At 45.9% G+C, this 14774-nt stretch overlaps 1 protein-coding gene across 4 annotated transcripts in view; it reads left to right on the top strand.

Annotated features, from left to right (window-relative positions):
• CEP85 (centrosomal protein 85) overlaps positions 1 to 14430 on the top strand; it is a 32572-nt gene extending 18142 nt beyond the window's left edge. For 3 of the 4 annotated variants that reach the window (XM_036118390.2, XM_078073608.1, XM_036118389.2), the window contains 9 exons: positions 101 to 218; positions 1401 to 1586; positions 5633 to 5785; positions 6012 to 6163; positions 7285 to 7399; positions 8306 to 8356; positions 10828 to 10935; positions 12076 to 12301; positions 12750 to 14430. In XM_036118390.2, the coding sequence (XP_035974283.1) occupies positions 101 to 218; positions 1401 to 1586; positions 5633 to 5785; positions 6012 to 6163; positions 7285 to 7399; positions 8306 to 8356; positions 10828 to 10935; positions 12076 to 12301; positions 12750 to 12910 (1270 nt within the window). In that variant the 3' untranslated portion in view covers positions 12911 to 14430. The remainder of the gene's footprint in view (positions 1 to 100; positions 219 to 1400; positions 1587 to 5632; positions 5786 to 6011; positions 6164 to 7284; positions 7400 to 8305; positions 8357 to 10827; positions 10936 to 12075; positions 12302 to 12749) is intronic. The other variant, XM_036118391.2, reaches the window with a different exon arrangement.
• The last annotated feature ends 344 nt before the right edge of the window (positions 14431 to 14774 follow it).

The following is a 14774-nucleotide window of genomic DNA, read 5'->3' as shown; positions in this document are numbered from 1 at the left end:
ATCCAGATGCAAGGCCTTTGCTTTACATAGTATGAATTGTACTCATGTTGCAAGTGGGTTAGTGTCAGGACCCTGGACCTCATTCTACTGGCTTTTGCAGGCAGAGGAAACACATCTCTCAGCTGGAGCAGAAAGTACGGGAAAGTGAACTGCAAGTCCACAGTGCCCTTTTGGGCCGCCCTGCCCCCTTTGGGGATGTCTGCTTGCTGAGGCTGCAGGTAAGCATTGGCAGCCAGAATGACATTCTGGTTGTCATAACTCAGTGTCTTCCCTTTGCTTGGTACTGCTAGGTATCCAGGAGATAGAAAAAGGATCAAGTGATATAAGGTGTTCTTGCCCTTAATGGGTAGGCATCCTAATTATAATGCATCCCTTGTTCTGCCTTTGTGGGGGCAGAGAAGGCTCGGGGGTAGAATTAGGTATGCCTTGGTGTCAGGACATACTTGGGAGAAAATGAAGGCAGATCAAGGTACATAGTAAGGTTCTAGAGCTGGGTGATGTTCTGAGAAGTCTTTTTTTTTTTTTTTAAGATTTTATTTATTTGAGAGAGAGAATGAGAGAGAGAGAGCACATGAGAGGGGGGAGGGTCAGAGGGAGAAGCAGACTCCCTGCTGAGCAGGGAGCCCGATGCAGGACTCAATCCTGGGACTCCAGGATCATGACCGGAGCCGAAGGCAGTCGCTTAACCAACTGAGCCACCCAGGCTCCCCTGAGAAGTCTTAATCTACCAGCCTTAGCCCAATGGAGGGAGAGGCAGAGGTAATGGGATTTAGAGCCATGCTCATTTTTTTATTTTTCCGTGTCTAGGAGCAACTAAAGGAAGCCATGTTTTCACTGAGGGCAGTGGCTCCTAAAAAAGCCTGCTCTGTTCACTTCTTCTGCAATATGGGCTTTTGAGTGATGGGTATTAGACAGATTATAGTACTGGCTTTGCCACCTAGTGGGCCTGTTAAGACAGTGTTCTATCTTATAGAATCAGAATGTTAGAGTGAGAAAGGCCCTTACGTAAAATCTAGTTCAGTCCTCTAATTTACTGGTGAAAAAATTGAGGCCCAAGAAGGAGGAAGAACTTTTGCCCAAGATCATAGAGAGAATGAGTAGAGGAGAAAATCTGAGTGTGCTTCAGAATCACCTGAAGGGCTTGTTAAAACACAGATTATTGAGCCCCATCCTCAGAGTTTCTGATTTAGTGTGCTGGGAGTTGAGCTCAAGAATTTTTATTTCTGACAAATCCCCAGGTGATGCTGAAGATGTTAGTCCTAGGACCACACTGTGAGAAGCACTGCTTGAAGAAATTCTTAGAGAAGGATGATATTTGACCACAAAGTAGACCGAGGATAAGTAAAGTACATGGGGCCATAAGGGTGAGGAACGGTTATGTATTGAGAATCTTTATGCAGGAATTGCAGCGAGAGAACACTTTCTTACGTGCGCAGTTTGCACAGAAGACAGAAGCCCTGAGCAAAGAAAAGATTGAGCTTGAAAAGAAACTCTCTGCTTCAGAAGTTGAAATCCAGCTCATCAGAGAATCACTCAAAGTGGCGTTGCAGAAGCACTCAGAGGAGGGGAAGAAACAGGAAGAAAGGGTGAGCTAAGGAGTTGGTAGCTTTCTAATTCACAAAGGAGTTGGCAGTCAGCCTTCTCCTGCCGAACCCTAAGCTGTTTCTGGCCCCCGTTCTTGGAACTAGGCGGAACCAATTGGGTGAGATCCTACATTGACTTCTCGTGCAGGACTGGTCTGCTAGAAATGGCACCCCTCCTTTTGCTTCATCTCCACAAAACTGCCACAGACAGAACGTCCCTCACTGCCCCAGGTTGTGATGGGCTTCCAACTGACCTGGGTAGAAAACCAGCCTGGGCAGTCATACCGGATGGTACTGTTGCAAGATGTTTAAACATCTATGGTAAATTTACATCATTCAGCCTGGTTTTTCCTTATTCTACCTAAAAATTAGAAAAGAATTCTGTGTGTGCAGCCAGTTTGGGAATTTTTACATTTTTACCTTAGAATTGCCTTAGGGTAAGATTGGTCATCATAGAAGGAGCTGATTTAAAATCTTTTGCTTCTGTTTCACAGCTTGCTCTAATGCAGATGTTCTTGGGGGACCAGTTAGTAATGTTTAGTTCTGGACCACTTGCATCAAAATCAACCAGAGCAGTGCTTCTTAAACTTTAATGTGCTTAAGAATCACTGGGTCATCTTGTTTAAAATTCAGATCCAGGGGCACCTGGCTGGCTCAGTCTCGGTGGAGCGTGTGACTCTTGATCTCGGGGTTGTGAGTTTGAGCCCCACGTTTGGTGTAGAGATTACTTAACATCTTTTCTTTTTTTCTTAAGTAAAATAAAACACAGATCCAGATTTAATACTTCTGGGGTGGGATGTGCCTGAAATCCTGCATTTTTAACAATCTCCCAGGTGACATTGGCGGCACTAGTATAGCAAGGATTTAGAGGCTTGTTTAAAAAGAAACTTTCAGTCAAAATACATGTATCTCAGTTAAATAATCAAATACCAATATGTTTATAATAAAACTTAGTAGCTCTGTACCCAGCCCCACTCCACAGAGATTTCCATCTTTAACTCTTTTTCTCCTGACATATACCTTTATATTTCTGAGTAGTATTCTTGAGGTTTTTGCTGTTTTTGTTTCATGGGTGCAGTATCTTCTCTCTCTGATGATACTGATTTTATCTTTTGGGATGTCTACATCTACTTACAGTGTTGTTTCTTTCTTTTTTTTTTTTTTCCAGAATGTTTTGTTTTGTTTCGGTGTCTTTCACGTCAGAGGCTTGGTGATCCTTGAATGAATGGGCACTCATGTTTAAGAATGAAGTATTTAAAAGCTGGATAGAAGCTCTGGGTTCATGGTAATTTCCTGGTGGACTGCATTATAGGATAGTCAGATTTAGACTGTCTTCTCACTTGGGAGCCCTCAAATATTAGTATCTGAATGTCTTATCTCACTCTCCAGAAAAAGAATCAGTCTTCAGCCTGCTGCTTAGTTGGGAGGCTGAGGACAAGAATGCTTTTGGCCTTTAGGACCTCAATATTGAGAAAGAGATTAGGCTTAGAGTCCCACAGTTCTGTAAATAGATTTTTACTTATACTTACTTTCAACCCAGTGCTGCACTCTCTCTGCTGTGACTGATATCCCTGAGTTTGGAATCTCCCTCATCTGATTTCTCCAGAGAATAAATTTCCTCCAGTCTCCTGTTGGGGAAATCTAGGGTAAAAATGGTATCCAGCTAACCTGTATATAGACTTCCAGTGAGTGCCCTATTTTCAGATCTGTGGCTGATACCTGCCTCACACGTACCTGGTACTTCGAGTACAGAGGTACTTGTGCGGTGTGAAGGGCACATTGTTTTCCAAGTTGTCTGTAACTCCCACTGCAGGTTATAACTCTTCTCTAAGTAATTTATCTCCCGTCTACTTTCATCTTCTGTAAATACATTGAAATCTCTCATACGCTTTTGTCTCTTCCTCTATTAACTTTTTAAAATTAGTACTTTATTTCCTTTCTGTCATTTTAGAAATGCTTTGGAAGGGAGAAGAGATAAACGTCTGTGGGTAATCCACCATTTTTTTAATTCAAAGATTTCCCCAATAAGAGACTGGAGATTTATTCTCTGGAGAAATCAGATGAGGGAGATTCCAGACTCAGAGATATCAGCATTTTCAGTAAGCTTCCCAGCTGAGTCTGAGGCACATTAAAATGTGAGAATCACTGGTTTATTTATTTTTTTTTTTTTAAAGATTTTATTTATTTATTTGAGAGAGAGAGAATGAGAGAGAGAGAGCATGAGAAGGAGGAGGGTCAGAGGGAGAAGCAGACTCCCCGCCGAGCAGGGAGCCCGATGTGGGACTCGATCCCGGGACTCCAGGATCATGACCTGAGCCGAAGGCAGTCGCTTAACCAACTGAGCCACCCAGGCGTCCCAGAATCACTGGTTTAGAGCTTGAAAGGGTACAGGTTATACCAGGAGTAAAGCCTTTGGCTGATTTTCAGGTATCCACCCTAAGTACTTTCTTATCTTTGGATTAAATTAGGTCTGTGTTTCCTTTTGACATCAGTAGATCTGCCTTTGTCTCTGCTTTCTCTTGCTTCCTTCAGCATCCTTTTTTCATAAGCCAAAGAAAAAACCATAATAGTGAAGAAAAAGTCTCCATTCAGCAAATCTTGGTTGGTGCCCACTCTGTGCCAAGCATCGTGCTTGGCACATCATACTGGGGCTATGATAATGAGTAAAATGGACACAGCTCCTTCTCTCAAGAAGTTTAGAGTCTCATTAACCCTTCCAGGTGATTGCTTAACTTTAAATCATGTGTGGTGTTTAGGGAAGAATGCATTACTTATCTCACCGGGACAGACCAGACCACTATGAATAACAAAGACACTATCATTATTTGGGAAATTCTAAGAGTTTAGAAGTTTTCTCCCAGACCAGGAACCCAGGACAAAAACCAGACAAATTCTTTTTAACAGGCATACCTTGTCTTATTGTGCTTCACTTTATTGTGTTTCTCAGATACTGCATTTTTTACAGATTGAAGGTTTTTGGCAACCCTGCCTCAAACAAGTCTGTTGGTGGCATTTTTCCAACAGCATTTCCTCACTTCATATCTCTGTCATATTTTGGTGATTTTTGCAATATTTCAAACTTTTTGATTATTATTATTATGTCTGTTATAGTGATCTGTGATCAGTGATTAAGACTTATTGAAAGCTCAGATGATGATTAGTATGTTTTAGCTAAAGTTTTTTTTTTTTTTCAGATTTATTTATTTTTTAGAGGGAGTCGGGGGAGGGGGAGGGGAGAAGGAGAGAGTCTTAAGCAGACTCCATGTTGAGTGTGGAGCCCAATTCGGGGCTCAATCTCATGGCCCTGAGATCATAACCTGAGCCTAAGAGTTGGATGCTTAGCCAACTGTGCCACCCAGGCACCCCAGCAATAAAATACTGTTTTAATTAAGACATGTACATTGTTGGGACTGCCTGGGTGGCTCAGTCAGTTAAGTGCCTGCCTTCAGCTCGGGTCATGATCCCAGGGTCCTGGGATTGAGTCCCGCATTGGGCTCCTTGCTCTGTAGGGAGCCTACTTCTCCCTCTGCCTGCTCTGCCTGCTGCTCCCCCTGCTTGTGCTCTCTCTCTCTCTCTGACAAATAAATAAAATCTTTAAAAAAAAAAAAAGACATGTACATTGTTTTTAAATATAATGCTATCACACACTTAATAGACTACAGTATAGTGTAAACATAACTTTTACATGCACTGGGACACCAGAAAATTCATTTGACCTGCTTTATTGTGATAACTCGCTTTATTGCAGTGGTCTGGAACCAAACCTGCAGTGTCGCCCAGGTATGCCTGTATATAGAAGTGCTACCAGTTTTTAAAAACTGCCCAAGGAGCCCTTCTTCCCTACCCTTGATTGGAAAATTCAGGTGTGTTAACTCTGCAGTTTATGCCCTAATCTTAAATGGCAAAATTTGATCACCTCCCTACCTTCATTGCAGTAGAACAACATTTACAGCCCTAAGGGCAGAGACAATGGTCACTTCGGAAAAAATGTGATGTTCAACGTCCTAGAGGAGTCAGTGGAGACAGATTTTTGACACTTCTTTCCCTAGGTAAAGGGTCGTGATAAGCATATCAATAATTTGAAAAAGAAATGTCAGAAGGAATCAGAACAGAACCGGGAGAAGCAGCAGCGTATTGAGACCTTGGAGCGCTACTTGGCTGACCTGCCCACCCTGGAAGACCATCAGAAGCAGAGCCAGCAGGTAGCAGCAATGTCTGGGCGTACCTGGGGCAAGCAAGAGAGTAGCCAAGCAGGGGCACTTTCTCGGTCTCTGCTATAAGCAGTTACACTGTGGTTTCCCGAAAGGAAAAACCCAAAGGAGTCATGTCCAGACTCACATCTGTCAACTTTGCAACTGGACTGCAAAGTTTTTGAGATACTCAGTCTTCCTTGGCTTGTTGACCTAAGCATGGGATCCTGTCTCTCAGCTTAAGGATTCTGAGTTGAAGAGTACAGAGCTGCAGGAGAGAGTGACTGAGCTGGAGAGTTTGCTGGAGGAGACCCAGGCAGCCTGCAGAGAGAAGGAAGTTCAACTGGAAAGCCTGAGACAGAAAGGAGCAGAATTCTCCACTAGACATAGGTAAATACCCCAGTGTTATTGAGGAAAGGAGTAGAGAGCTAAGTGTGCCCCACTCACTACCTGTGTGACTTTGGGCAAATCACTTTACTTTTCTGAGCTTCGTTTCTTTGGGATGTGAGTAATAGGAAAGCTGCTTATGGGTAAGGAATAGGTCTTTGAGATGGGGAGTGGAGGGTGTAGTGTTGCAGTGGGGGCTTGTTATTGTATCCTTTGGAAGGTCCAACTCAGTGCCTGGCATGATAATACTGGATAATAATCCCTGAGTATGTATGTGTTGAATGAAGGGAGCCACTTTATAAACTGGGAAATTAGTTATCTGTATATTTGCAAAAGCATATCCTGGTGTTAGGGACTGGGGAGGAAGGGGGTTATCTACATTTTGAACCTTGTAAGCTGAAGGCTACCAGGAACATCTATTTCTCTTCAGCCCTAGGAATTGTTCTGTCGATGGTCACAACAGGTTCTAAGAACAAAGCAGGATGCCATAATGTGCTCTCAGAGTGTCTTGAGAACCTCTTCCATATTAATTGCAGTTTCTGAAAATGTGGTGGCTGTGTTTCAACAGCCTCTTGAACCAAATCCAGTTTCTAATGGGATGGATTGGATTTCTCATCCCATATTCAACCACAGTGACCCTGTTGTTTATCTCAGCAGATGAACCATGATGAAAGTGATTGTGGGGATCCATTGGAGGAGACCAGTGGTTGGAGTCAGAAGAGAGGTTGGAGTCAAAGTTGACTCTGCCCCAGACTTTGTGTGCCAAGAAAAAAGTTTTTTTTTTGTATTTTCCAATATTTCTGCAGTATACATGTATGACTTTTCTAATCTGAATACCTGTGATGAATGTTTATTTTTAAATATCAAAACAAATATAAAAGAGCTTTGGGCAGGTAGAAAATTGGTGGCACATTAGATAGATGCTGGCCTCTAGGGAAGGGAACTAACACTAGGCAGCCTGTGTGTGGCACACCCTATGTTACAAAAGACCTAACATTATCCCCAGCTACGGCGTGGAAGCGCCTGAAGTGTCTTACCCCCAAATATACAGTAAATACTAGAATCAGGAGTCAAAGCCACATCTGTCTGACTTCAAAATTCTTGAAGAGGCCGCTGTTTTTCAGCCTGCAAGATAAGCAGTGTGTGGAGGAGGCCAGTGGAGAAGATCCAGCCCAACAGGGAGAAGGTCCAAAAGTGGAAATGGAGTCCTGGCAGAAAGAATGTGATTCCCTCCGAAAGGTGACTGAGAGTGTCCAGGCTGTAATAGAGGGCAGGCTGAGAGGAAAGAAAAGATTGTGTACTGAGAAGGAACCATGAATTTCTGGCCCTAGGCCACCTCAGATCTGTTACCCAGAGCTTTCCTCCCTTTTCTGAGAAGTCACCCCTGCATAATGTTTGCATTTTAGATATTTATCCTTATGACAGGCAAGCAGAGTTAGGGGAGGATATGCTTCTGAACATCCAAACTAGATGCTCCAAAATGGTGCACTGAAGCTTGGTGCACTTCATTCATGGCTTAGGCCCCATACAGACCTCTTATGTTGGGCAGAGTTCTAACCAGTGGGGTGGCCCTAATTCAGTAGAGAAGAAAGTCTCCAAACCTGTTGGTGAGACTGAGGGCAAGTCAGCAAAACAGAAGACCCAGAAGTGGTTCAGAGAATACCTGAGGTCTCAAAGGACAGGAAACTGGGCCTGTTCAGGTTCTCTCCTTAGACAGTCAGTGTGACCAAACTATAAATCATAGCATCCACCACAGCCCTGGGTAGGATAGACTTCATTAAATTGAATTTTTAGTCATGTCCTTTACTAAAGAACCAAAATGTGAACTGGTTATGTATAAAGTTTATTCCACTGGCCCACAGTCATCAGGGTGGGTTCCCCCAGTAGTGGTCATAGGTCCACACTACATTCCTGTTTAAACCTCTTTGTGAGTAGAATACAGAAGTGTGAAGCTAGTTAGGTAGGATAGGGAGTCTGGATTTTATTTCTGTAAGTAGAGCCAATTGTTTTCACCCTGGTTTCACTGTTGATTGGCTATAGCCAGTGGGTCTAATAGCCAGACCACAGATCCTTGTGTAGCTTCTTGCCCTCTGACCTCACTGTCAGCCTGTGCTTATAGCCTTCCTTGATAACTTTGCCTTTCAGATTGTGGAGAAGCAACAGCAGAAGATGGATCAGCTGCGTTTACAAGTACAGGTGAGCTGGTGTCCTTGTGATATGGTAGGCAGGACTTGATGGAATCTCTAGAATTCAGCCAACTCTATTCTGTGTCATACAGTTTGCTCAGTTGTTGGGAGTATAGCAAGAATGAGACCCAATCAATGCTTTTAGCCTACAATCTTATTGGCAAGGGGTTTCAGCACAGTATTGTGAGAGCAATGTCCATGTTACTTTGGGGGAGCATAGAAGAGTCAGTGAGAGCAGGGGAGGTTAAGGAAGGGTTTCTGGAGATCATGAGCCTGGAAGGAGGAGGAAGAGTTAGCCAGGCAAAGAGCTGGATAGGTTGCTTTTGAATTCCAGATAGAAGGAATAGCACTGGTAGGAACATGGAGGCATGAAACAGCAGAGTTTGCACACACAGCTGCAAGCAGTCTGATATTGTCGAAGTAAGGTGGTGTGTAGAAACTGGGCTAACTCCAACTAAGTTTGCTTTTATTCTTTTGATAGGTGATGGGAATCTACTATAAAGATTTATTTTGGAGAGAGAGCACTCGCAAGCAGGGGGAGGGGCAGAGGGAGAGGGGAGAGAGAATCTCAAGCGGACTTCCCGCTGAGTGTGGAGCCTGATGTGGGGCTCAATCCCAGGACCCTGAGATCAATGCCCTGAGCTGAAATCAAGAGCCAGATGCTTAACTGACTGAGCTACCCAGGCGCCCCATGGGAATCTACTATAGAATTTAATTTGGGAGTGATGTGGTTAGATTTGCAACTCAGGCTTGAGTGTGGAAAGAAGAGTGGCATTTGGAGAGAGGCAAGGCTGGAGGCTGGTGGACTACTGCAGAAATCCTGTGAGAGATGATGAAGGAGCCTGGCATAAGGCAGCATAGCAAGGAGGAGATGTGAGGGCACAGATTTAAGTGAATTTTAGGAGGTAAAATTGAGAGGAATCAGTGACTGACAAGATGTAGGGAGTTAAAGAATAAGGAAAAATTAAAGACTCCTGGTTTCTATTTTGGGCCAGAGTGTGTGTGTGGGGGGGGGGGTGGGTTTCCTTAATTGGGTTCTCCAAGAAATCCTAAGCAAAACAGGTTCACTCAGGTTCTCTTTGGACTCCAAAAGAGTTTTCACACCAAAACAAGTGAAATGCACTCACTCTGAGAACAGCTCAAAGCTGCAATTCTGCCTTTGCCATATCATGTGGGTCAGGCTGTGTCTGTCTAGTTCCCCTATTTTAAGTCCTGTAAGGATAGTCAAGCCTAGTGAGTGTTTATACCCATTTAAAATCCCAGATTCTTGAGAGTTTTTAATGGATCTCAGATACATTTCCTGGAACCCACATGTTCCACAAAGGTTGAAAAAGCCCAACATTTAAGTGGTACATTTACCCATGATGAAACTCCTCAGGCAAATTAAAGTATCAGGTGAATTTGCTGGAATCGGGTAGATTCACAGTGGTCGCCTAGGGTATTTCATGGTGATGAGATGTTCTCTTTTGGAAGTTACATTTTTTTATTAATACAAAATGGAAAATTCAGAAAATTTTTAAATACTTGATTCAAATAAGTTTCAAATTTGGGGGAAGGGATTGGAATGAATAGGATGAGAGGCAAAAAATAGCAAACATAAATACCTCCCTCTCCCTGACCGTCCCTACACACACACACACACACACACATACTTTTTTCCCCTCCCTCCCTACACACACACACACACACACACACACACACATATATATATACACACACACACAGACGCTTTTTTTCCTTCCCTCCCTCCTAACTAGATTAGGTGCCTGTGGGAGCGCTGTCCTACCTTTTATCTCTGTCAGAAGCATTTAATATACAGTGTTCTCAAGGGCTTTGGCTGTGAGCTCCTCAAAGACAGGTATTGTTCGGTATTGTCAGTATCCTCAGTGCGTGTCACAGTAAGTGCTCAATAAATACTGAACTCAACTGATTGGACATTCCCTGCCCTCAAGAAAGTTAATGGAGGGGGGAGTCATATGCACAGCCAACAAATGTATTCATGAACCGTGACGGAAGTGTGAGTAGCAGGGCGAGAGTACGATTAATAGGATCTGATTTGCGGATTGAGGAAGGCTCAGGTGGGCCTTGAAGGATTCCCAGGGGACAGGCAGAGCCGAAGAGTAGCCTGAGCACAGGCGAAGGGGGGTACGCAACAGCACTGGAGTTGGGGCCTTTGGGAATGAGGACTGTTCAGTCATTTGGTGAGACTGGAGTGGAGACTGTGTGGAAGATAAGAAGAGATACGGCTAGAAAAGTAGGTAAGGGCCAAACTGGCCTGAAATGCCCTGCCGAGAAGCTGGCCTCTAGTGGGTACATGGTCAGTGACTTATAGGAGCGTTTCAAAGGGAAGTAGCAGATCATGGCTGTCCTAAGGTAATCTCTTAGCAGTGTGTGGTGGGGTGGGGCTTTACTATGTAGTCCAGGCCAGAGGTGATGCGGTCTGAACCAGATTTGTTACTCATGCGTAACCATACCCTTCAGAGCCTAGAGCAAGAAGTGGCTCAGGAAGAAGGAACAAGCCAGGCCCTGAAAGAGGAGGCCCAGCGGAGGGAGACAGCTCTGCAGCAGCTGCGTACAGCCGTGAAGGAGGTGAGCGGCATTAGCTGGGCTTCTCGGTACTGCCTCCACAAACCTGATTGTTCTGTGAACCCTCCCCATCCCTACTGCCACAAGAGCCCTCATGTTTGAGAGATCCCTGCTGAGCTTTTTTGGCAGAAGAATGGGAAGGGACATTGCACCATCCTTTTTATTAAAGGTCCTAAGCCCATCTTAGAGTGGCCATAATTACCCAGGAATGCTTTTTGGATGTGAGAAGTCAGTCTCTCCCTTTGTCTTCCTGTAGCCACAGGTTTGTGGGGCTGGGGAAGGGTTCAAGAAGACTGAGAGCTTGGTGGTCCTCATGTAATAAACAGAGCTGTCAGCAAGGGGTGACCAAGTTCACTGACCTAGGAAGGAGTCTCTCAGAGCTGGGATTGTCACATGGCCCAGTGTGGGTGAAGGGCAGGGACTGGAGAAGCAACTGTATTCAGTGTCTTTAAATCGGAATTGAGGTAGGAAGGGGAGAATGGGTTGAGCTGTTCAGGGAGAGGGAAGGGAGGGAAGGAGACACAGACATACCTGAGTAGCCGGTCTTTGTAGGAGAAGCCTGACACCACTGAGGTGAAGGTGTGAAGAGACAGGCAGGACACATTCTAGCACTGTGTTCTCCAGGTTCCTAGTTCTCCAGCCCCCGACTCAGTGGCCGGCCGCTAGCTGTATTGTGCACTGTCTTTCTTGCCCCCTTTATTCCTCTGACACACACTGATCAGGCTGGCTCGTGGCCACTTTTGTCAGGGTGGCAGGGAGAGATTGAAACCAGTATCTCCTCAGATTTCACAGTTCACGTTAAGCCTTCTCTAATAGCCTGGTTAACAGAGTTGGCCGAGGGACTGGCTTCAGATAGAGTTCCGAGGGGCGGGAGTATTATCTCTGGTTCCTGAACAGAAACCTGCAGGCTGATGACTCAGAGTCTACTGGGGAGTGGCTTCCTCTCCAGTGCTGGAACCCTACGAGCCCCATCTACCTGCAGGAGAATTTAGGCCCAATATTGAGAGTGGGGGGAGTACTAAGCCTGGTGGTAGGGGTTGTGGGGGGGTGGTCACCTGTGACTCATATATAACCACACACAGGTACAGACATTCTGCCCTTCCCTGGGCCTGGGTTAATGTGTTTGCCCATCTGTCTGCTCAGCTTTCAGTGCAGAACCAGGACCTGATTGAGAAGAATCTGACACTCCAGGAACACCTGCGCCAGGCCCAACCAGGGTCCCCATCTTCACCAGACACAGCCCAGCTGGCATTTGAGCTGCACCAGGAGTTGGCCAGTTGCCTTCAAGATCTGCAGGCTGTCTGTAGCATCGTGACCCAGAGGGCCCAGGGCCATGACCCCAATCTCTCCCTGCTCCTGGGCATTCACTGTGAGTTCTCAGGCCAGTCTGGGACCCAGGAGAGAGTGGTTCTCATTCTCTTGTCACCCCACCCAGCTTTCCCATCCTTACGGTAGTGTGTGAACAAGGCTTTGTAGGCCTGGTCACTGCCCCCTGGGAGTTTATGTGTTTAGCAAAGTAGACAGTAAATCTGCTTTGGAAACAGGCATCCTTATGGGTACCTGAATGCAGGACGAACAGAAAATGGTCCTGAGGCAGCAAGTTTTCAGCTCAGGTCTTGATCTCAGTCAGGGTCGTGCATTCAAGCTCTGCATTGGGCTCCGTGCTGGGCATGTAGCCTACTTAAAACAAACAAAGCAACGTGCTATGTCCCCAGATCATGGGCCTTAAAGAGCTTACTTATCCATCCTGCCCCCTCCACATGAAAGCATCTCCTAACTGACTCACTAACATTTTCTCAAAATGCTCTCCTACTCAGCTGCACAGCACCCGGGGACTCAGCTGGATTTGCAGAAGCCGGATGTAATCAAGAGGAAACTAGAAGAGGTTCAACAGCTGCGCCGTGACATCGAGGACTTAAGGACCACCATGTCAGACAGATATGCCCAGGATATGGGAGAAAACTGTGTCACACAGTGAGGAATGCTTCCCTGTTCCCCCAGGGAAGATCTGCTCTGCTGAGCGCCCAGTCTGGCAGGTCCTGCCCTGACAATCTCTTGCCTCCTGTCTGCTGCTATTCCCAGAGAGAAGGGGTGGAAGGGGTTAAGAACCTGCATCTGGGGCCAAGGGCTGATTAAGGAACTGTGCCTGCCCTGTCCCACACTGGCTTTGCCTTGTTGGATTGCATTTGTCCTGTCATCCTGATTTACCCTTTGAGGGTGAGTTACTAATTAACTTCTGCAGGTTGACTGATAAGTCCTCACAGACCTTTCCAGCCCCAGGCTGATGTCAGAGGTAAACAGGCTGCTCAATTCCCTTTTCCATCCTCTTGGTTGGATCCACATTCATTCCCACTCCATACCTTGGTCCTGCTGATGCCCAGAGTTCAGTAGAAGGCCTGGAAAGGCTGAGTACCAGACACGATAGCCATGTGAGAATTCTCAGGCCAAGAGGCCAGCCTGCCTGGGATCTGAGCTTTCTTGGGTATTCTTAGGCCTGGTCCCACTGCTGCTTCCTCAGGGCTCTTGTTCTCACAGACGCCTCAGGGTGATCTGTTTATTAGCCAAGTACCCACTAGAATTGGCCTAAGGATTGTATCCAAGCCTGCCCCATCTGTGCTGTCATGCCATTTTACAGGATGGCCCACTCTCCAGCTGCCCTGTCTCTCGGGGCCCTGGCCACATGATTAGCACAGCTCCGTTCTCATTTCTTCTCAGGCCAGTCAGGTAGCCCCCTTGTAAACTTTTCTTTATGGTTCTGGATTTGGGCAGGATTTTCCCCGAGAATACCACAGGGCAACTGCCAGGCTGCTCACCACCTCCTCCTGGGGCTAAGGGATGGCATCCAGCCCTGACTTGTGCCTCTCTTTTGTTTGGGGGCAGGTCCTTTCCCTTTCTTGCTCTGGGGCTTCTTGAGAGTTCAGAGTACCCAGTATAGTTTGGCTCTAAGGTATAGCTTTCCTTATTTGCTCGGTTTTGTTTGGGGCCTTTGGACCCTATGCTTTCTGGTTTCTCTTGCCTCCTCATTTAGGGAGCATCTCAAACACAATTGTTTGGTTGTTGGGCTGGCCCCAGGCCTCCGCTAGATCTGGAGCGAGGCCAAGCCAGGGCCTTGTAAGGGTATGCAGGAGCACTGAGCAGTTCAGGAGCCGGCCACTATGAGTTTGTTGGTAAGTTTTGAGCCGTCAGAGAAGTATCCTGAACCTCTCTTGGGTCTGAATGAGACTCCTTAAGTGTTTCTACAATTTTGTGTCTTTTTGAGTTATGTATCCCTTCCATTCAGAACAGCCCCACCCAGCCATCCCCTCAGCCTCTGGGCTCCTTCCTGCCTCCTAAAAGCAGAGCTGCCTGGTTGGTCTCCACCCTGTGTTGGGAGCCCAGCCACCATGCTCATGGGTATTTTTCCTCAAAGTTTATAAGCAGTTATTTATATGAATCCTTGTTATGTCAACTGGTTTGTATTGCCTATTTTGATTACAAAATAAAATATTTAACAAACGCCTCAGTTTTCCATCACCATCATCACCATCCCTTACTCCACCCCTCATTTTGGCTTGTTGGAGCCAAAGCCTGGGTGTTTAGCCAAGTTCCCCAGATGGCAGCAAGGAGGGACCTTTGGCGGGTCCAGCCTCACGTCTGTATTTCTACCACTTCCGCTCCTCTGTTCTCTGTGGGGACAAATACCTCTTCCCACACCGCTTTCTATTGGGTGAAGCGGCCCTGAGTCATTGAGCAAGTCTCACTGGAAAGAGTTTCAGTAATCCTCTGAGAGGAAGTAGCTGCCGCTAGGTTGCTGTGAGGAAGTGGCTTCCCAGGAGCCAAGCAGGGCACTGTTTGCCTTAGGG

Source organism: Halichoerus grypus, chromosome 5, assembly GCF_964656455.1.
Source record: "Halichoerus grypus chromosome 5, mHalGry1.hap1.1, whole genome shotgun sequence".
NCBI classification, from domain to species: Eukaryota; Metazoa; Chordata; class Mammalia; order Carnivora; family Phocidae; genus Halichoerus; species Halichoerus grypus.
This window is presented reverse-complemented; position numbering and strand designations above follow the sequence as displayed.